Below are 20,763 nucleotides of genomic sequence, written 5' to 3'. Positions count from 1 at the left end.
CAGCTGTTTATAAATCATTGCTCTGGACTGCGCTTATCTCGCAACTGTCAATCACTGACGCTTGCAAGAGGCTTTAAATTGAGTACACAAGAAGGAGACAATAGATGTCAGGAGCCGGAGTTATAAACTAAATTGAGGTCTTAAACTGTGTGGAACAAATTTGTGCGTAAGAGTGAATCAAGACACTTCAAGAGGAAATGCTGCAGGCTATTTTGAAGGAATGGAGGTACTTGATTATTTCAACAATGTACAATTACTATTACCTTAAATTCTACACCATGTCATTAAAGAGAACACATAGGCCAATTAAACTGCACAGCATTTGATGGCTGATAGCTTTTTAGCCTACTTTGCAAATTAGGTTCCCACAAAAGACCACAAATAAATCCATTCCGCTGAAACACTGGAGACTTATTAAGTGCAGGTACAGTTGCTGTCAAAATGATGGCATCAGTTCAATTGTCAGTTGATCTTTAAGTGGTAAAAAGAGATGGAAAGGGAAATCATTGAGTCGTTTTAATTGTTTAAGCACATTTTTTTTCTCTCTTAAGAATACTGATACAGGAACTTATTTTATTCGTAATAGAATATTCATATTTATCATGGCATTTCCTCAGAGGGGCAATGTTTGAGGGGGACATTCCTCATGTATTTATTGTGGCGTGTTCTCGCTTATCTATTTCCCTTCATCACAGGAATAAACACAGGCAAGATTAAAGATGGCAGAAAGCACGAGTCCTAAAAGCAGCTCTAATGACTTTGCTAAGAAAGTCCAAAGACAGCTGAGCAGAAGCAAAGAGAAGGTAACGAACAATCTGCAAGGTCTTGTTTTTCAGACAATGGGAGGTGGAGGACGGTACTCCTTGTTAGCCGCTTATTTGTGTTTTTTTCTGCAGGTACTGCAAAAGTTGGGAAAAAGCACGGAGACCAGAGACGAACAATTTGATGATTGCCTCCTACGGTTCAGTGACCAGCAGGTAATGTCACTGGAAACATGTTTGTGTAAATTGAACTGTGCAATGTTTTTGTTTTGTTTTTTTAGGTTGGAAACTGAAAAAAGCCTCAAATTCAAACTTTCATTCCGGCTCAAAACAATTTGCTGTTTCAGAGTATTTTAATGTGAGGATTTATTCACGGTTCCCTCTCAATTAAACATCATACAACAATCAAACTTATTATCTATTTGCAGATCGATGGGAACAGAATATACAAGGACCTGAGGAACTACATTGATGCCGTCAGAGGTGAAAGATCCTTTTTTGTCTGTGTGCCGCAGAACTGTGTCTCTGCCGATCTCAAATAGAAAATCGTGCTTTTTACAGACATGCGTGAGGCTTCAAGACGTCTTTCCCAGTCTTTGTTTGACATTTATGAATCCGATTGGGTTGGAGAGGAAGACCTAGGAGCCATAGTGGAGGTCAGATCCAGTAATCCTAAAACATGGAGCAGCTACTGCTGCATATTTCTGTTTCTCAAGTTCAAAAGCTTCATACATTGCCAGGGGAGCAAAAATCCCTCTCCTTTCCCCCTCTTCATAAATAATTGATGCCATATTTATGCTGTGCTTTTTAATAAGGGGGAGGACCTCCTCTGGAATGACTACGAGGTGAAGCTATTAGACCAGGCTGTTCGAACCATGGAATCCTATGTGATTCAATTCCCAGACGCCAGGGTAAGACAAAGTTAACTGTGCCAGCAAACAGATGCGAATACCCGGAGCCTGAAGCCTGTGTAGTTCAAACACACACACACACACACACACACACACACACACACACACACACACACACACACGCACAAACACACACACACAAAATCATATAAAATACATGGCTTTCCCAAATTGTAGGAGAAAATTGCCAAGAGGGGAAGGAAACTGGTTGACTACGACTCCTCCCTTCACCACCTGGAGGCGCTGCAGACTGCCAAGAAGAAGGACGATGTAAAGATAAACAAGGTCAAGAAAAGTAACTGGCATACTTCTATTTGTTGGGTATTCTACTTGTTTAAAAAATAGACGTTAAAATAGAATTTGTTGCTCTGCAGGCTTCAGAGGAGATGAATATTGCCAAAAGTGTCTATGAAGGCATAAACAAGGAGTTAAAAGAGGAGCTCCCTTTGCTCCATGAAAGGTCTGATAGAATATTTACCGTGTTATCCTGTTACCACATGATAAAAGCAGATGTTTGTCACGTGATATTTTGTTGTTTTACATTTCAGCCGTATCGGATGCTACGTTGCAGTCTTCTCTGCACTATCAAATCTACGAGCCATCTTCTTCAAGGAAATGAACACGGTACGTTTTACTGTGCAGCAAAATCATGAAGTTACCTTCAGACGCAAACACAATACAAGAGACAGAGTAGCCATTAAGAGAGAAGAAGTATTTTGTGGCCACAGGGTATAACGTCTTTCCACACTTTGGACAATGAGATATGAATTTGTTCCTTAAATGTGATTACAATGTGGTCACAAGATGTAACTTGTTCTCAAGTTTAATTCATTCTCACCCATGAGATATAACTACTTCCTAAAAACTGAATAATTCAGGGCCACAACAACTTGTTCCCAAAGTCGGACTCATTTGTGGCCGCAAGATATAATATGCTGCCCTTCTTTAATTATCATTTGCGACTGCCACTTTTGGCTTAGGATTTTTGCTTTTTAAATCAAATTTGAAATTGCAAACAATTCTGTGTAATTGTCGAATGAATAGTAAATAGAGAACCAGCTCATTCTGTTCAAATGTCATCGTTTCTATTTAATCACCCTTCTTCTTTTTTAGCTCAATGACGATCTACAAAACGTGATAAAGGAGCTTCAGGCCCAGCACCCAGACAAAGTGTTTGCCGTGAAGGGAATGCAACGGTTGGTTTTCTTTGCAACTTTCAAAGTCATTTTCATGTGGTAGCCTCCTCCAAAGTGTTTTAAGAAACACTTTACCACAAAATCCATTAATGACAGCTGAAGCTCCATTAAACTTCCCGGATCACAAAAGTGTGACAAAGGCACAAAAACTATCTCCTCCAGTCTCCTCTCAGTCCTCGCCTGAAATATTGATGTTAACACTGCCGATTTTTTCGGCTCTAAAAGGCATTTAATGTCAATATTCCAAATGTTTCACAGCAGTTTGTCTTTTGCTTCAAAGCTCCAAAGCATTGAGCTTCTGACAAAGTGCTTTCCAGTAAAATTTGAAGTTTCTATGCCTCTGTTTGGAGATGAATTATTCTTTATATGTGTCTGGGGGTGTTTATCACAGACAAACTATTAAAATATCTCTCCCGAAAGAAGAAAAAAATACCCTGAAAATGTCAAAAAGCAGTAATTAATATATGTATCCACTCAATTGTGGGAGAAGTGAGATAAAGTAATGCGTGTCAAAAAGGAAGCCCTTTGCTTAATGCTTCTTGTAACACCTCATTTGTTGCCTGTGTTTTTTCTATCGTTTTACAAGAGGCGGTATAGCGATGTATTTGCAATATCAATATTTTGTCCCTCCCCTAATCCAATACATATCTATTTGTTTTTAATCATCTCTCTGCTGCATATTTCAGGTATGGCTCCCTGAGGAGACGAACCCTCATGTCACCCAAGGCGTGGAAAGCCAGCTTTTCTGAGTTTCACAGGAGCTACAGTCCCAAAACTGGACAGAGGTTTAGTTTTAGGGACAAACCTCGGCAGGGCACCCTGTCTAGAGAGAGCAGCACCCTGACAGTCTCCACTCAGTCATCCCCTTCCCGGAAGGACAGCCCCACTTCTGAGTCCAGGGATGTGGATGAAGCACCAAACCACAGCGAGATCCACGACTCTGCTGCTCAAGGTGACGCTTCAGTGGCGAAGTCCAATGAAGATGAGAGGAAGGTCATCAAAGAAGAAGAGTCTGAACCAAAGAGTCCCGCAGAGTCTGATGATAAGGGAGACGATGAGAAAGCTCCACCGAGCGAGAGTAGCTGTGAACTGAACAACTCTTGTGATTCAGAGAGTTTGGACCACCAGCTGACTGCAGAGGGCTACAGCCCGCTGCACATCGAGGAGAGGGAGGACAGCCCCGTGGCACAGGAGGCTCCCAAACCAAGTGTGCGGGAGAACGGTGACGTCTCTGCGTACAACACTCAGGAGCTGGGTGATCCTCTCAAGGTTTGACATCTGACTGACACACACACTTTCTAAATCAGCGGTTCTAAACCCCGTAGAGGTCATGATAGATTTTTTTTTTTTTTTTGCCAAATGGTCGTGTGAAAGTTTGAACTCAAACAACACCTTTACACTCGGCTGGAGGCATGGTGTTTCCGTATTATCCGGCCAGCCTCAACCTAACATGACATTTCAGAAATGCTTTCAGGGAATTTCATCACATTTGGTACAAAAATCTACTGGGATTTAAGGATGACCTGAAAAAAAAAAGGATGCCAAAGGTCAAGGTCACCGAGAGCAAAGGCATAGAACTGTGATGCTGTAGTTTTCTTTTAGTGTTTGTTCGTTGGTCTATCTGTCTATTTGTGTGTTTCTTTCTTTCTTTTACATTCTACCACCCTGTAGAAGTGACATAATTTGCCTGGCCATGGATTTTAAGTAGCGTGTGAGTGTGTCTGCACTTTAAAACTACAACATGTGGTATAAACTACAAAACTGTGGTCGTTTATTTTTACATGTTCGCAGGCCTTGTCAGGAAAATGAGACTGTCTTTCAATTATTTATATTTTAACCTACAGTTACACATGTCAACTTTGATGGTGCATGTATTTAAATAAATGAAAGACTAAAGTCAGCATGCAGGGCAGGGTGCCTGTGGGAGAGTGTGTGTGTGTGTGTGGGGGGGGGGGTTGAACGTCAAACTGCTTTTTTTTAAATTTTATCATTATTTTTGCAGCTCAAAAGAGGTTGAGAACCACTGACCTGTGTTACCATTTATTTGTGTAAAGTTTGCTCTTTGTGTCCTATTCAGGGTGCCTCTGCAGACCAGCAGGGCTCAAAAAACACGGTGGTTTAATGCTTCCACACCTTGATGCGAGGTCTGTGTGTTTTTCCATGTATCATGTACAACCACTCCTCCCTCGCCTGTTTCTTTTTCCTGAATGTGTCCTGTGTTGATTTGCGCAGACGAGCCCAGAGGAGATTGAAGTCAGCAGCTGCACAAGAGGGGAAAAAAAAACAAAAAATCCCGGACACAGCTGCTCTCAAGTGTCCACCTCAGCTTTACTGATAACGTGCCACCACTCTTTTCTGTTCGTGTTATTTTGTGTTGTCTTTTGTCGTATGGTAAATCATTTGAACACGCATTCCATTGTAAAATGTAACTTGTAGGATAAAGTTGTTTCCTTTTAATTACCTGTCCCAGTGATAATACATTTTCCCGCCAGTTGCATTGTATTCTGCACCAAGTATGTACTTTTACATTTTATGTGGCCACTGAAATGTTCACAGTGTTAGAAATCTGACTGCAGTGCAGCGCGGACACCAAGTCCACACGAACCGTGTTATGGTCTTTGTTTCCAAGGGAAGTGAGCACCAGTCTTTGTTGAAGTTTCAATTATTTTTCTATTTTTTTCACAGGTTGTAATCAATTATGATGGCAGGGTTTAGAGTATATTTAATCATTTACTCCGACAACACCGGTATTTGTTGATTAGCTATGTACCTTTTATGATCAACTTTGTACCCAAATGAGCTGAGTGGGTTGTTGATTATTTGATTAATATGCAAATATCAAAAGCTAACTTTTGTGAAAGATGTTCACGCTAAATAATAAAAATGCATTTGATTCTAAACTGTGTCACCAGCTGTGGTTGAGGCCAACTGTCGTGTCCCCCCCCCCCCCCCCCCCCCTTTACTTTAGTGTTCCCGGTCACATTTGACCGGTCTGTTTTAACTGTTCTTAAATTAGCACCAAAAAAAAAATTAGCACCATCAAATTTTTATTCAACACTCTTTCGCTGTGAACTATGTCTCAAAGTAGTGCTTAAGATGGATTTATAGAATTAGACATGAAATATCTGCAGTGCAAATACAAATAGGCACTGAAAATGTATTAAAATTATGAACATGTGATGTAAAAAAACAAATGGAAAACCAGAGACCAAACTCAACATGAAGTCGCGTGTGTGTGTGTATGTGTGTGTGTGTGTGTGTGTGTGTGCATGTGAATTCATGCACATGAGTGGGCCTTGCAAACATAAGCATCACATTTGTAGCATCTCAGGCTTGTTTTGTTGGCTCTTGGGGCACAGAGCTCATAGCCCTTCCTTTTCTGCCCATGTCCTTGTTGGGGCAGTGGCCGGGGCAGCTGCCGGGGCTTACACACTCCTAACAAGACTTGCAGAGGCTGTTGTGCGGGGAATGTGCTGATACCATTGAATCAGAGAAGTCACCAAAGCTTTCCCCAGCTCTGCTAGGAAAAGTTGAAACCCTTGAAACTCTTCCCCTGATTCCAGGTTGGGTCGATGGCTGTCCACACCACTTGCGTTGCATGCAGACACATCAAGGATGCTGTGGAACAGTGCCACAGGCCAGCGGGCTGCCATTTGCTTGCAGGTGTATGTACCGGTAAGCTGCAATAAAAGGAACAATAAATAAGAGATTGGGAACAATACTGAACCTGTCCTACACAAAATGCTATGATTCACATAAATAAAAATAAAACAAAATGCATGATGGAGGAAACTTTACATTACCTTATCAAGGCAGTCAGCGCCTCCTTTGTTCTTGTTGTAGTCCTGGATCATACGGGGCTTCCTGTCCTCTGTGGTGCTGACAGCAGCGTCTTTGAGTCACGTGCTCATCAGGATGACATTTCTATTCCTCTTGGAATCATACGACACAAGAGTGCATGTGGCGGTGAGAGCAAACTTTGATGAGTGCCTCTCTTCCTCCGGTCAATTATGAGCGCAGGGGGAAGTTCAGGCTTGTTCTTCCTCACTGTCCCTACCATGGTGAGCTTTCTTTTCAGCAGCTCCTGACCAAGAGCATATGATGTGAGGAAGTTGTCACATGTGATATTATGCCCTTGAAGACCAGCTGTCATGTCCAGCACAACACGCATCCCATTCCAGTACAGGGTTCCCCCGTGTATACCTGCATATTCCAGGCATAGCTGCTCCTGGCGTCACACGCTGCCCAGATCTTTATTCCATATTTCCCTGGTTTCCTTGGAATGTACACCTTGAAGGAACAGCGACCTCTGAAAGGAACCAGGCACTCATCAAAAGTCACCTCAGGGCCTGGATTGTACATAAGTGGTAGGCACTCCACCCACCTGTCCCAAACATTCCTGATGGCAGCCATTTTGTCTAGTGTGTATCCCTGTTATCGAGTCAAATAATTCTTGAAAGGACATGAAACTGTTGTAAGGACATAGTTGCCCAGAATATAGGCCTGCCACACTCTGCATCCCACAGACTTTTTGTAGCCTCATCGAGGGATATACACCTGCGAAAATCAACAGACCCATGTAGGCTTGGAGCTGGAACTGGAACGTCTCCTCAGGTGCCTGTTCTTCAGCTGCCTCTCCCTCTCCATCTGCTGACTGGTCAGTCTCCTCAAAGTCTGCATCAAAATCTGTGTTGTCTTCCACTTCAGAGACATCCTCCTCTATGTCTGGTTCAATTACAGTGCCCTCTTCATCATGTCCAAAAACCTGGACCAGAACCTCACTGACAGAACCGCAGTCGCCATCTATCTATCTATCTATCTATCTATCTATCTATCTATCTATCTATCTATCTATCTATCTATCTATCTAAAATCTGTGTGAAGGTGTGGTTCATGTGGGGGGATTGGCACAAAAGCGCGGGACAGAGACGAAACCAGATGTCTCACTCTGACATGAAATCAATGCTCTAAAGATTTCAGCAACGTATTTGCATTAACAGTCATGGTTGAGTTCTGCTGCAGGCACCGTTCTCTCAAAATGGTCTAAAGTTTAGCTGAAAACAATGTTAAATTCCTTTTGTGAAATGTTTGATTTTGTGACAAGGAATTTTCTGGCCACTAGGAGTTCATCTCTATAAATCACTGTTATTATACTTTATGCATGATGTGTTTTGCTCCTGCTTCACCAATTATGAGTGAAAGACATCAGATATGAGCTTCCTGGAATGTGTTGAGGTCAGCTCTTCTGTAACAGCAGGGATTTTTATAATTGTAGTCCGAATCAGAGGGCACATTATTCAGAGTTGTTCAACGACAGTGTAATGCCTCTCTGCTTTTACAGACAGCAAGGGAGCTGCTTTGAACTGGATAACTTGAATGTGTAATATGTCAATACATCATCTTTTCCTCTATTTTGAATTCACCAATAATTACGCATTAATGTCACCAAGCTTCTGAAGATTTCTTCTAAAACTACATGAGACCATCAGCTGAACATGACAACTTCCTACACATAAAATGATCTGGGACCAAGTGACGTATCTTGTGCCTACATTCTGATCAATTTCTGGCGACAATGTGTAACTCTGTCCCGCCTTGTCATTAATTTGTTCCAGTTTAGTTAACTGATGTGCGGTAACCATGATATAACTTCTTCACACAGTTAGAGTTAGTTTGCAGCCAGAAAGATTTGACTTGTTCCCGTAATTTTATTTATTTGAGGTAACAAAATAGAACTTTCCCGTGCAATATTATTGATTCATGGCCACATCATATAACCTGTCCCCATGCTTTCATTAATTTGTAAGAACAGTTTATATCTTGATGCCATATTTATCCCTGCTCCACACGGCCTCAAACATGACTTCTTCACTGCATTATAACTCCAAGTCTCGTCGACTTAATACGTGTTTCTATACATATATTTTTAAAAAATCCCAGCACAGCAGTGATGGTGAGTCTGAATGGTTTCCTCGTCTTGAACTCTGGAGTGATTTATCTGGAGCGGAGACGATCTTTGTCTTGGTGCGGGGAGGAAAGGGAGGGGCGGAAATCGCGAGTTTTTGTTTTTTTTTTAACTTTATTTCAGGAGAAATCGCGAGGTTGCGCTGCGTGACTCACACGTCCTAAGAAAAAAAAAAAGTGTAACCGGGCTACTTGCTGTTTAGTTCACAGATACAGTTTCAGACGTTTTTAAAGTGAATCTCTTTGTGTTTATAGTTAAAACTTTACTCGGACGTGTGCTGTGTTTTCTTTCTTTTTTTTTCTTGAAACCACCGTAGAGGTTAGCTTTGGTCATATCCTTGACTAGCTTGTTTGGTGACTCTCACGCCTGCGCCCAGGTAAGATGAACCCAGTCAACAGCTGTGGTCAACACTGCCTGTGTGTCGCCGTGTCTTGCAGGAGTCGTGAAGAGTTTACCTGAAAAATGTAGTTTTTAAACCTCAAGATGAACCAGTTTCCTGTTTTCAGTCCAACCGGCGAAGTTAGACGACAAAGAAAGTCAGCTGCAAGTTGAGCTGCACCGTTGTTCTCTTAACGATGGAGGTGTTGCTGTACTGCAGTCTTTGTTCTATCGACTTTGACAGCACAGAAAATGTCATAGCGGGGATTCCAATGCTATGTATTGCTTTTGATTTTTTTTTTTTTAAAAAAGTTCATTTTTCACAATTCCGTGTCTTTCTTTCAGCTATCGAGTCAGCTACGAACCATGAATGGTAAGTCGGAATTGCAGCGTGTGCCTTTTTTATTTAATATATTACCCATTTTTGTCATTGCTTGTCAGACATATAAGAAGTTCTATAAAATCAGTGCTCGTTTGCTCTGAACAACTGCACCGCGTGGTATTGAGACAGAAGCAGGAGGCTGGCAGGTTGGTTGAGGTCTCAGACCCTACTTAGCAGATTTAGTGTGTCACAATACTTCATATTTCCTCCACAGCCAGCAGCAATGCAGCCACACAAGTCTAACGCTGAGACCTGGGACATTTTTTTTTAAATGCTTTTTTTTTTTTTTTGCCTTTCAGTTTCAGATGTGGTGCCTTCAACAACGCTGTCAGCACTGAGTGAGTACACTTGGCATCCAGGATCTATCCTGTCACCCTCAAGTATTCCGATATTGTAACCTCACAGTTTGTGTTGTGTTTTTCCAGCATCAGACATGGGGCCTGTGACATCAGTCCCCACGCAAGCGGACACAACCATCATTCAGGGTAAAGCTACACCATGTTTTTAAAGTCTTCCTCTACTTGTACACCACAGCTACTACTTGTCCTTGACCCTGATGAAAAATGTCACGAGGTTAAGAGATGCGAAGACACTTTATAAAGACAGCCGCAGTATTAAGACACGACAATGACAAGAGGCTACAAATTGCATGGAGTCACATGGGTTCTCAACCTGTGAAAACTAAAATTCCTTTGGGACGGACGACTAAAAAAGCATCTTGGACTACTTCACACCATGTTTTTATGTTTCATGAAAATGAACTAAATGAAAATTCAACATTACTTATTAGTTGAAATAAGACCTATTTTGATCAAATTGATCTGTCTTTGCAAAATGTGAGCGTATGTTTTTTGTTGTTGTTATTGTTGTTATGGCCTCCTATTTTTATCAGACACATTTTCAAACCTTTCTTCACCCAAAAAGTGCAGTTTGCCTTCAGGTATTCATAGTTAGTCTTGAACTCACCAAGATGTTTCCCGCCCCCGTAGTATTTCTTGGTGACTCCAGAATACAGTAAATGTATATTATATATTGTATTATTAACATATAGTACTAGCTTGAAGCTAATGGAGACTGACCAATGACAACAGCAAAACCTGAAGTGCTCTTGTTTGCTCCCTTTTTTTTTTTTTTTTAATGGCAGTTGGGGAAAATGTTACTGAATGGATTTTTAATGCAATGTTTCTATTCTGTATCCAAGGGGCCGGCCGGCCTGCCTGCCTGATGGGGGCATGCATTCTCTGAGTGCTTTCTATTTTTGAGCCGGTATCAAACGAGTTGAACACAGCTGTGGACGGAGGGTTTGATGGTCCTGCTGATTACTTGCTTTCGCGAATGGCAGAGAAGTGCCGAACAACGTTTGCGTCCTTTTTTAAAGAACATTGTTCCAATGCATCCAGTGCTTTCTTTTAGTTTCATTTCTCGTAACGTACGGTATGATGTCATCTGTCTTTATAAACTGTCTTCACATCTCTTAACCTCATGACATTTTTCATCAGGGTCAAGGAGAAGTGGTAAAGGGAAGCCATTTATCACTTGAATGCATTGTTCCAATGCATTCAAGTGATAAATGAAATTAAAAGAAAGCATTTGAAGACGTCAGGCTCGTTATGGCTACCGCTGAGATATTTCTGGCTCCGTCAGGAACCTCCCTCAACAAAGTAGACCATTCGATTGCAGACTTGTACTGATTTATGAGACGAGTCAGGTTTGCAGAGTCTGTTCTCAATTTTGTCTTACTCAAGACAGGTTTTTTTTTTTTGCAGTAAGCTTTTTTGATGTTCCATTTTTAATGTCACTTTCCTCTGTATGTCTAAATGGTATTTTATGTGATTTATATTGATTTCATGTATTATTTACAGGCCACCTACACTCTGTATTGATGAGCCGCATGGATTTTGACTGTTAAGCAATTGTTGGTAATTGTAATATCCATGTTGGCAAAATACAAACCTCCTGGTGCATTGTGAAATTTACAAAGAGAGACTTACTATTTTTAATTTGGAACTGAGGAATCCAAGGCAGCCCTTCTTCTCTGACATCCCCAGAAAGAAGAACAACACGTGTCTTGTTTCAGTGGTCAGTCGCTCCTGAATGGCTGATTTTGGTTCCTTTTTTACCACCGAAATTGAGAACAACTAGAGAAGCAGTCAGTGCTTCCATGTCAAATTCAAGATACATGTATCTACCTAGAACCAGTTCAAAATGCATGGCACAGCTTTATCCAATAATCATAAAAACTTGTTGGACATTATGTAACATCTGAAGTTGTATAATGTCTATAACTCTGTATTTCATCATCTGAATGACTTCTTGGCAACGTACAGCTGTTTCTTCCAGTCAGGTTTTTGACCACTCCACAGCACTGAGACTGCTCTTGTGAAGGTGCTTAATGAAACAGATGGCGGAAAAGTTTGGGTTTTAGTATTATTAGACCTCAGTGGTGCAATCAACACGATGTCGACCACATCTTGATCGGCTGGAAACAGGATGTGACTTTCTGGCAGTAAAGTGGTTTGAATTGCACCGAAAGGACAAGGGACTATTTTGTCTTGAGGTCACTACACTTCTTCGCAGACAAAATATTTCATGTGGAGCTCCCCCAGGCTCCATTCTGGGGCCTCTTTTGTTGAGCATTACACATTTCCACAAGCTCAGATTGAGGAATGCAAAAAAGTAAGTTACCAAAACTTTGCAGATGACAAATAAACCTCCATAACTTTATCACCAGGGGAGTATGGTTCTATACAAACACAAAGTACCTGGATTGATCGCAGGATTTGGAAACATTTTTCCATGTCTTTATGTTCAGCAAGCTTGGCTTTTTTAATGGTGTGTTTACAGGTCTCCCTAAAAATTCCCTCAGACAGCTGCAGCTGATTGAAACCGTCGCTGCTCGGGTCCTCGCTAGCACTAAGAACGAAGACGACATCACTCCAGTTCTCCGGTCTTAACACTGGCCTCCTGTCTCTCACAGGAAAGATTTCAAGAACAAAAAACACAAAATGGTTTAGGGGCAAAATGCATTTCTGACCTACCAACTCATGAATCATCCAGCCCTCTCAGATCATCTGGGGCAGGTCTACTACCTGTAGCCAGAGTCAGAAGTAAACGTGGTCAGGCACTGTTTAGTTTCTGTGCGACAAATACCTGGAACAAACTCCCTGAAAATTACAGGTCTGCCAAAGTCCTCCAGCCCTGTAAATCAAGACTGAAAATATATATTTTTTGCTACTGCTTCTTGATGGTGGTATTTCTACACAGCACTTTAACATCATTTTGCTGTTTTATTTCTATTCTTTTTAGCTCTTGTTTGCTGTCCTAGCTCCTTTTTTTTTTTTTTTTAATTTCCTTTTCTCACCTTGTGAGACCACCAAATATTCTTTGATGTTCTTCAGCACAGGATGTAAAGCACCTTCAGTGTCACTGTTGCTGAAATATGCTATAGAAGTACATTTGCCTTGCCTACTGAATGCCATGATGCCCTTACACTGAATAATCGCTTTACAAATACAGTTGCGATTGTGGCAGTTTCTTTTGTGTCGAAATATCTGATGCCTTTGTTTGTTCTGTTTCTCAGCGGTCACAACGGCACTCCCCCCAAATTCAGACTCTGCAGTGATTGCAGGTAACCGCTCACATTGTGAAGGGATGAATGTTTCAAACCATTGTTGTTGTTTTTTTTAAACCCTTCTGATGATTTATTTGGTTTTACAGTGGTCATAGTTCTCCTTCTGCTGACAGTGGCTGTTCTGTGCTTCCTACTGTACCGGTACCTCTGCCATAACAAGGGAGCGTACAGGACGACAGGGGAACTGGCTCCTGGAGAGGACCCCGATGAAGAGTACAATAACCAGGCTGCGAGCCAGAAGAAGGAATACTTTATATGAACCAGGGGGAGGATTGGGAGGGAGTGTGCCAGGATGAAGAGAAAGTGGTTTTTCACTGTGATTTAGAGGGAAGGCTGACAATCGTTGCACAGATTAAACTTTTTTTGGTTTTTTTTGGTGGGGGATTTTGTGCTGATAAACGCACCCGAGGGCAACCAAAGATTACTGTGAATGTATATTGATGGTTGGGGAGTACAGATGAGCAGAGATGGGCTTGATGCAGGTGTCGGGATTTTAAAACTACCGTTACATGATTAGTAAATCGAAAGATTAGCTTGTCTGCGACAGTATTTATCAGCCAGTTTCTTTTAAATATCTGCAAAACGATATTTCATTAAGACACATACAGACTTTATATCTCAAGTGCCTCCTGCCCATGTATACTAATGATGTGGTAGGTACTTCATGTTAAAATAGTTTTCTATGCTGTTCTTTTATAAGCTTGCCAGGAATGTTCTATTTTTGTTGAATTTGGATTTGTTGTTACTGGCTCTTTTTTTTTTTTTTTGTATAATTCCAGACATTGTTACTGATGACTTCCCAGTTTGAGATAAATATGGAAGACAATTAAAAACTTATTTCTGGACTTTTTTTTTTTTGTCATACTTGGTGACAACTTACAGTTGAGGCTGGTAGTATTTTTAGTCATCTGCAGATTGGCAAGATGTGCCAAGTATTTAATGTTAAACGAGCACACCAGCCTACTTGGTGAATACTTAGTTGCAAATCTCCATTCACTGTGCTAAGCTAACTCGCTTACACTGGTCTGAAGCTGCGACCTAACACACACACAGAAAGGGAAAGAGTATCTTCATGTTTGGCTCAGGGAAGGATGGAAAATAAGCACATTTCCCAAAAAGTTGAAGTGCTCCTTTTTAAAAAAAAAAAAAAAAAAAAGTGCTATGCACAGTTGCCTCTAGATGTCAGATGCAGTGTCATGTAACAAGCTTTCAGTAAATCCCCAAATTTTAAACCTAATATTCACTTTTTTTTTTTTAATACTGTGATTTGATAGAAGGGGTGAAAAAATGTATGCAGGGGCTCAGTGCCTCTAATTCCAATACAACACACTTCATTCTCAAATTATTTAATAAATCCTCTCCTCCCTGACTCAACAAAAATGAAACCATACGTGTGCTTCAGAGTGGGCCGTTAGACTGAACTGCAACAGAAGTGGGTAGGTGGACACACCGAATAATCAGTCTAAACAAGGCTGCTCAGGACAAAAAAAAAAAGTGGTAATATATTAGGTGTGACTTGCTTGTTCTGTACAGAATGTATACTAGATGAGGGGAGATGGTAATGCTTGCTTTGGTAAGAAATCAATATAAAAAGGCCCAAGAAAGTACAAGCATTCATTGTTAATTTCAGTCATCCAGAACAATCATAGTCTGGTATTTTACAGACAACTTTTACACTATAATCACATTACGAAATCCCGGATGCTACATCACAATATTTATCGGTAAACCCAGTTTTAATACATTACACGTGAATAAAATTAAACCACAAGCCTTTCAAATTTCCAAAATAACCTTTATTCTAAACTTACATTTTAAATTTTAAGTTTAGTATAAAAAAGTTAAGTGCACCTAAGTTTCTTGGTTTTTTTTTTTTTCAAAGTATTCCATCTGGTCTCCGCAAACTGTAGTGACACTCATCTCCTTTAGTAATCTTAAAAGATAGAATGTGTACCAAAGTCCGTCACATCACTTTAGTCCTACATCTATTTTTACAAAATCTTGTGAAGAGAATCCCTGAACTATAAATGTCCATAATCCTTCAACAAAGAGTAATATTCCTTTTGCTGGCTGTGGTTGGCATAGCATCTACTGCTCACTGTTTTCTTTTCTTTCTTTTTTTTTTTACAGTACTTCATATTGCTGGGACGAAGCCACCTTTTTGCTGCTTTACACACACGCAATCAGAGCAGAGACGGAAAGAAAAACATTTGTTGAATTAAGTTTGGAAAGTTTTAATAGCTGTGGCCTGAACATTGCATGAAATGACAGCACAATAAAAGGAGTGACAGGTCTGGTATGCTAGCTTTCTCTATGCATGGCAGAAGAAGGTTTATCATATAAATGAAGCAAGTTTCTGACAGCTGGTTATTCTGTCCTTAACAACACCAAAATAACTAAATTTTGGTAGACAACAGTAAGTGTTGTCTTGTGGCCGCAGCTGTTAAAACTTAATATGATGAGTCGGATACCCAGTGACACATTGACGCTACCAGACATCAAAATGAAGAATATCTACAAATATCAGTTGTCGGTATCCACGCAGACTTTTAACCAGTTTCAGATACCTTATTTAAGTGTGTAAAATAACACGTAAAAGTTCTAAAAAGTTATTTAACCAGCAGCACACAGATGTCTTTAAAAATGAATTTATGCTGATAGTTTGCATACATCTTCAGGCTTCTCAACACGTCTGGATGTTACTTAAAATTGACTGAAATTGATAAGTCGTTTTTCAGAATCTAAAAAATTTCAAAAAATGTCACAGCTTTCTTTTAACATGCAGCCCGAATTTCAAAAATAAAAAACAACACAAAAAAAAAAAGAGTAGCCCCTTGTTTGCAATTTCTCTATATTTGCTCAGCAGTGCATTTCAGATAAAAAATATCGAATCAAATTTGTACATCGCAAAAGGTGCCAACGTGTGCGACAATGAAACGATGAAGTTGACAAAGTGACATTGCAGTCATGTGCGACTGAAAGTTGAGTCACCAGCAGGCTCATGACTGTTAATTCAATGATATGTTTGCTTTTCAATTGTGACGTTTAAAATTTCTAGTCACAGCCAAACACAAGTTGGTTGGAGACCTAATCTTTGGTACAACCAGCTCATTGGTTATACAAACAAACGTAGTATCCTGAATACTCGTGTAAATGTGGAAAAGCAGTGAAAGAACAAAAAAAGGAACATTTAAATATTTAATAAAGTCAACTTTTAAACCTCTGACAAGGAATGGATGCCATCACAAAGGCAGCATTTTTCTCTGATGAATTGATACTTTGAAGCATGAAACCTAACTTATACGGTGTGAAAAGACAAACAATGCATTTGTACGGAAAAAAAACCCCAACAACATTTAGTGTATAAACTCTGGGTATCCGACTATGAAATAGAAACAGGAGACACAAAAGGCTCAAATGTTACACCAACCACCCCTTCCCAGTCAACGTACTATTTGGATTTACTTAAAATTTCTTTCCTTTAAGTTTACTGAAGTTTAGTTTCTTTAAATTGGGGTTATATCCCCAGTGCTCTTTGGCACTTGTCTATGTTCATCTACAAGTTGCCCAACAAGGTACAGTAAACCACTTTGGCTATTGCATGGAATCTTTTGTTTTAATTGAGTTCATTTACAAGTGAATTGAATGAAATAATTTGTCAGATAAGACGGTTACTATGCAACAATTTTGCCTTGGTATTATGTGCAAAAGACAAGACAATTCTACCTAAAAGCATCCAAGTTGTGGATTTTTTTTTTTTCCCTATATAGTTGAGAATTAGCTTCTCATGTTCATCATACTTATATTTACATGGAACTATTAGACATTTATCAATTTACCTACACTAAAAGTTTCCCAAAAAAAAAACCAAAAAAAAAAAACCAAAACAAGTGGGGCTTTTTGTTGTTGTTACTGCTTTAACTGCATTTCACTTTCACCATAAAGCGGCTAAACTATAGAACGCAGGTCTGGTACTTTAACATTTCATTTACGGAGCTTTACAGGTGTACAAGAACATCTCAGTGTAATTTGTGTTCCACTCAAACAAAGGGGACCAGTTCTCATGAACAAATACAGATACCTAAAAAAGAGGTCCAATCTGGAATGACCGAAAAGTTCTGACCCAATGACGGATTATGGAATGAAGTCTATAATATTACATATTTGCATTTGTCTTCTTCAGGCATTTGTTCTCTAGGTCGGAAGTGGAGTACTGTACCTTTCACAAGGGCTCTAAAATATTACATTCCGTTAGGTGATATCAGTATTGTGGCGAGGCTGAGCAGCCCGAGGAGGGAGACGTATGGGACAGGGGGAAGAACTGGATGAGGGGACATGGTTTAGGCATGTGGGGGAAGTTGCTGTTACCAGATGGTATAACCGCCACTGGATCCACCCAAGAAAAAGTTGTTCTTGCGCTGTGTCATCATAACATTGGCACCCTGCATGGCAGCCAGCTGAGCTGCATTGGGGGGATGTCCAGGAGGTGGGGGCTGGAGAAGGAGAGAAATAAACACAAAGATCACATTCGCAAATTTGACATATTCCACCCTCTATACGATAAAATGGAACAGTGTTTCGGTTGAACTGCAAAGTCAAACTTGCTTCTTGGAAACTCAAATAGACCTGGTAAACAGTGAGGAATTCAATTCAAAATGGCTGCTTCACGCATCAATAGTTTGACAGCTTAGATAACCTACTGTTTCTGTCTTTTCTGTGTTACTTTAAAATCAGTCATACACCTGTTCGTATTCTAGCAGTAGATTTGTTGTGACATCATTTGCTTGTGTAAAATCACAAACTTTGTAAGTCTTGCACCCCTTTAACGTTTGAGCTTCTGCTGGGTGCCCCTACACCTCCACAGACGGCGCTAGTACCACGAGTGGCTAAGCTAGCACAGTCAACATTAATGCTGATTCTGTAAGGAGCCCAAAAGCGAGTGGTTTTGTCAGACAGGACTCAGTCTTACGCTGATGGACTGCCAGTGTCTGCTGCACCCACGGGTGAATGACAAGGTTGCTTCGGCTCTTCTCCATATTTGAGCAGGTCAGCCATCACACTAGGTGCGAAAGGACCTTATGGGTTCATGTCCCTAGACGACCCACCTGCAGGCCTACTCTGTCTCTGACCGGCTAGTACTTGATGCCTTTAGATGTATGTAGTGAGGTCAATCAGGGTTGGAGTCAATCAGGGGAGGAGAAGGAGTGGGTCTTCCCAAAGCATAAAACACTGTTTTTATTTTGAAAGGGCAGAATAAGTCTGGAACATGGTCACCTCTGGCGTGACGTCTCTCTCAGTTCTGACCCCTCGTATAAGATGAACACAGAATGAACACAGTTTGATACTCACTGGGATGGAGACACTGCTGCCTGCTGTGAAGCGAGCACCAGCATCGAATCCGCCTTCCACCATCACTGTTGACCCAGGGGGGTACACGGCTCCCATTGGATAGTAGGCCATGGGGACATTCTGGCCCACCGGCCCAACTTGCATGTGTGGCTGCATGGGCATAAATACCTGAGCACCAGGGTAGGGAGAGGACATCTGAGGCACCTGACCAGTCACCTGAGGTGGAAGCACATATCTGGGCTGGTATATCTGCACAGTCAGAGATGAGGAGTTACCACAGTGGTCAAAATATCATTACTGTAATATCACAGGACATATTAATGCTATCATTACCTCAGAATATGCAGGTGGCGTGTCTGTGTATGGCGGTGCCTGAGGAGACATTTGCATAGCAGGGGGGTATACAGGTGCATTGCTCTGCTGAGGGTACACAGCCTGCTGTGGATAGGAACCTGCAGAACATGGAGATTCAGTTACTTAAGCATCCTTAACGAGGGCTTGTCACCTCTTGTCCACTGTTCATTTGTGATTTGGGCGCCGGAAGACACCTATAACCCACAGCCCAGGAGACCAGATTAGATTTTAAGTTTTTGTTTGAGTTCTCAAACGGCTGTCAAAATTACACGAAACAGCAAAACATATGACAAAGACTTTCCGCTGGCTGTAAGAATATCAGTGTTTCACAAGTGATAAAAGCCTCAATGTTTAACTAAATCTTGACATCAGAGGACTTTTGCACTTTTAGGGTGAAGCGTCAACTCCAGTGCCCTCCGCCTTGATCGGACTCTTACATGAAATCGGTTTTCACCACAAAATTTCACAATTTAGATGAAAAAAAAAATGTTTGATCACCTAATTAATTTAGAGTCTGTCAGCTTTAACAAATACACATAGAGTACATGAAGCTGCAATTATTGTTAGTCAGGTTAAAAAAAAAAATTAAAATCAGCAAGAAACATTTTTATAAAGTGAATTTTTTATGTTAATCGATATTCATAATTAAAACACATCCTCATAAAAGAGGATATGTGAGCATAATGAAACGCGTCTAGTTCAAAAAAGGCGAAAAAATATGATTTATGCGGGAAAAAAAAGAAACGGCAGAGATGAACAAAGACCATCGCTATTAACTGCACCATAGACACGATTCCCGTGTTTGAGTTCGTACAAAAGGAAACCGAAACAGCTAAATAATGCTTCCCTAGCTTTCAGACCTGCTTCATGTCTTGAATGTTCAGCTGACTGAAAATATGTGCCCTAGCCACTAGAGGTACGGCGCTATCGGTGACGTTATATTTAGGCGTTCCTTATTAACAGTTGCATTATTTGACGTTAATTAGCCGTCAAATATCGACGTGTGTGCTAGACTGCTATCCAGAAAGCGTCAGTTTATTGTCATGTGCGTAGCTAAACGTCAAGTCCGCCTCAGATAGCCATCACGAAGGCTCTTCATGTCTCGCTTTAACGTCAGCGACTTATAGCGAACAGCTGACTAATAACACGAACGATGTCTGGAGAAATACCTTTGTTGTTCATTGTGGTGGACTAATCCGGAGATTGAGGAATTCACGATTGATAACGGAGCTCTGCGTATCTTGTCACGGCCTTATAAACAGGTTACGGCTTACAATCATTCACTTCCTTGTTTTTCAGCTTCTTGTTGTTGTGGAAGTGGTGACGTCACTCGCTCTCGATCTCTGGTTGGGTCGTACGCAGTTCGCCTTTTAAACTTGCGCGCCCCCTACAGGTAGAAATGGGGTTGAGCAGTTGACCTTTTGAAAAAAAAAAAAAAAGAAGCAAAAATAAAATGTGTCAAGGATTTGCACTGAACTATGAAGAGGACAAAGGTATGTTTACATGTTGAAGAATACATGCTGAAGTTCACCAAACACTCACAGGCACTACATTCACTGCCACTTACCCGCCATGCAATTCAAAATGAGCTGCTATTTTGTAGACGTGGTGCTACAGATGGAGGAGCAGCAGATATGGAGACCTGACGCTGTGAGGTGAACTATTTGTATTTGACCTTTCAACAGAAATGAAATTAAAAGTGTTTCACTTCAGGAGAAAGACACAGAATGAAGATCTACACATTTTTGTTCATTGCCATTGGAAAAAAGCATGAACAAAAATAAAGCAGTGAAATACAATAAAAACAGTGAAACGGTATAAACAAAGGCAATATGC

The 20,763-nt window shown here is 40.7% G+C and overlaps 3 protein-coding genes across 4 annotated transcripts; 2 read left to right on the top strand and 1 right to left on the bottom strand.

Annotated features, from left to right (window-relative positions):
* The first annotated feature begins 83 nt into the window (after positions 1-83).
* bin2a (bridging integrator 2a) lies at positions 84-5,723 on the top strand. Its single transcript, XM_086212549.1, has 13 exons — positions 84-226; positions 696-803; positions 897-977; positions 1,190-1,244; positions 1,323-1,417; positions 1,577-1,672; positions 1,850-1,957; positions 2,047-2,132; positions 2,221-2,296; positions 2,786-2,868; positions 3,555-4,137; positions 4,946-5,012; positions 5,101-5,723. Exons 2-12 carry the CDS (start codon positions 720-722, stop codon positions 4,988-4,990), a joined length of 1,392 nt encoding a protein of 463 aa, XP_086068675.1. The 5' UTR covers positions 84-226; positions 696-719; the 3' UTR covers positions 4,991-5,012; positions 5,101-5,723.
* Positions 5,724-8,886: 3,163 nt separating this feature from the next.
* LOC147255510 (uncharacterized) lies at positions 8,887-14,069 on the top strand. Of its 2 annotated transcripts, none has more exons than XM_086213297.1 (6): positions 8,887-9,209; positions 9,557-9,584; positions 9,893-9,931; positions 10,019-10,078; positions 13,174-13,221; positions 13,311-14,069. In XM_086213297.1, exons 2-6 carry the CDS (start codon positions 9,578-9,580, stop codon positions 13,481-13,483), a joined length of 327 nt encoding a protein of 108 aa, XP_086069423.1. In that variant the 5' UTR covers positions 8,887-9,209; positions 9,557-9,577; the 3' UTR covers positions 13,484-14,069. The 2 variants fall into 2 exon arrangements, with proteins under 2 accessions (XP_086069423.1, XP_086069422.1); XM_086213296.1 differs by lacking the exon at positions 8,887-9,209 and adding an exon at positions 9,222-9,414.
* A 1,256-nt stretch (positions 14,070-15,325) lies between these two features.
* Positions 15,326-20,257, bottom strand: dazap2 (DAZ associated protein 2). The gene is made up of 4 exons (XM_086213295.1): positions 20,097-20,257; positions 18,907-19,025; positions 18,574-18,822; positions 15,326-17,717 (listed from the first exon to the last, which is right to left on the bottom strand). Exons 1-4 carry the CDS (start codon positions 20,107-20,109, stop codon positions 17,589-17,591), a joined length of 510 nt encoding a protein of 169 aa, XP_086069421.1. The 5' UTR covers positions 20,110-20,257; the 3' UTR covers positions 15,326-17,588.
* Between the last annotated feature and the right edge of the window lie 506 nt (positions 20,258-20,763).

The sequence above is a fragment of the Aulostomus chinensis genome, chromosome 9, assembly GCF_037954235.1.
Source record: "Aulostomus chinensis isolate RoL2024-O1b breed Wild chromosome 9, RoL_Achi_v1.0, whole genome shotgun sequence".
Lineage (NCBI taxonomy): Eukaryota > Metazoa > Chordata > Actinopteri > Syngnathiformes > Aulostomidae > Aulostomus > Aulostomus chinensis.
Note: the sequence above shows the minus strand (reverse complement) of the source record. Positions and strands in the feature narration are given on the sequence as shown.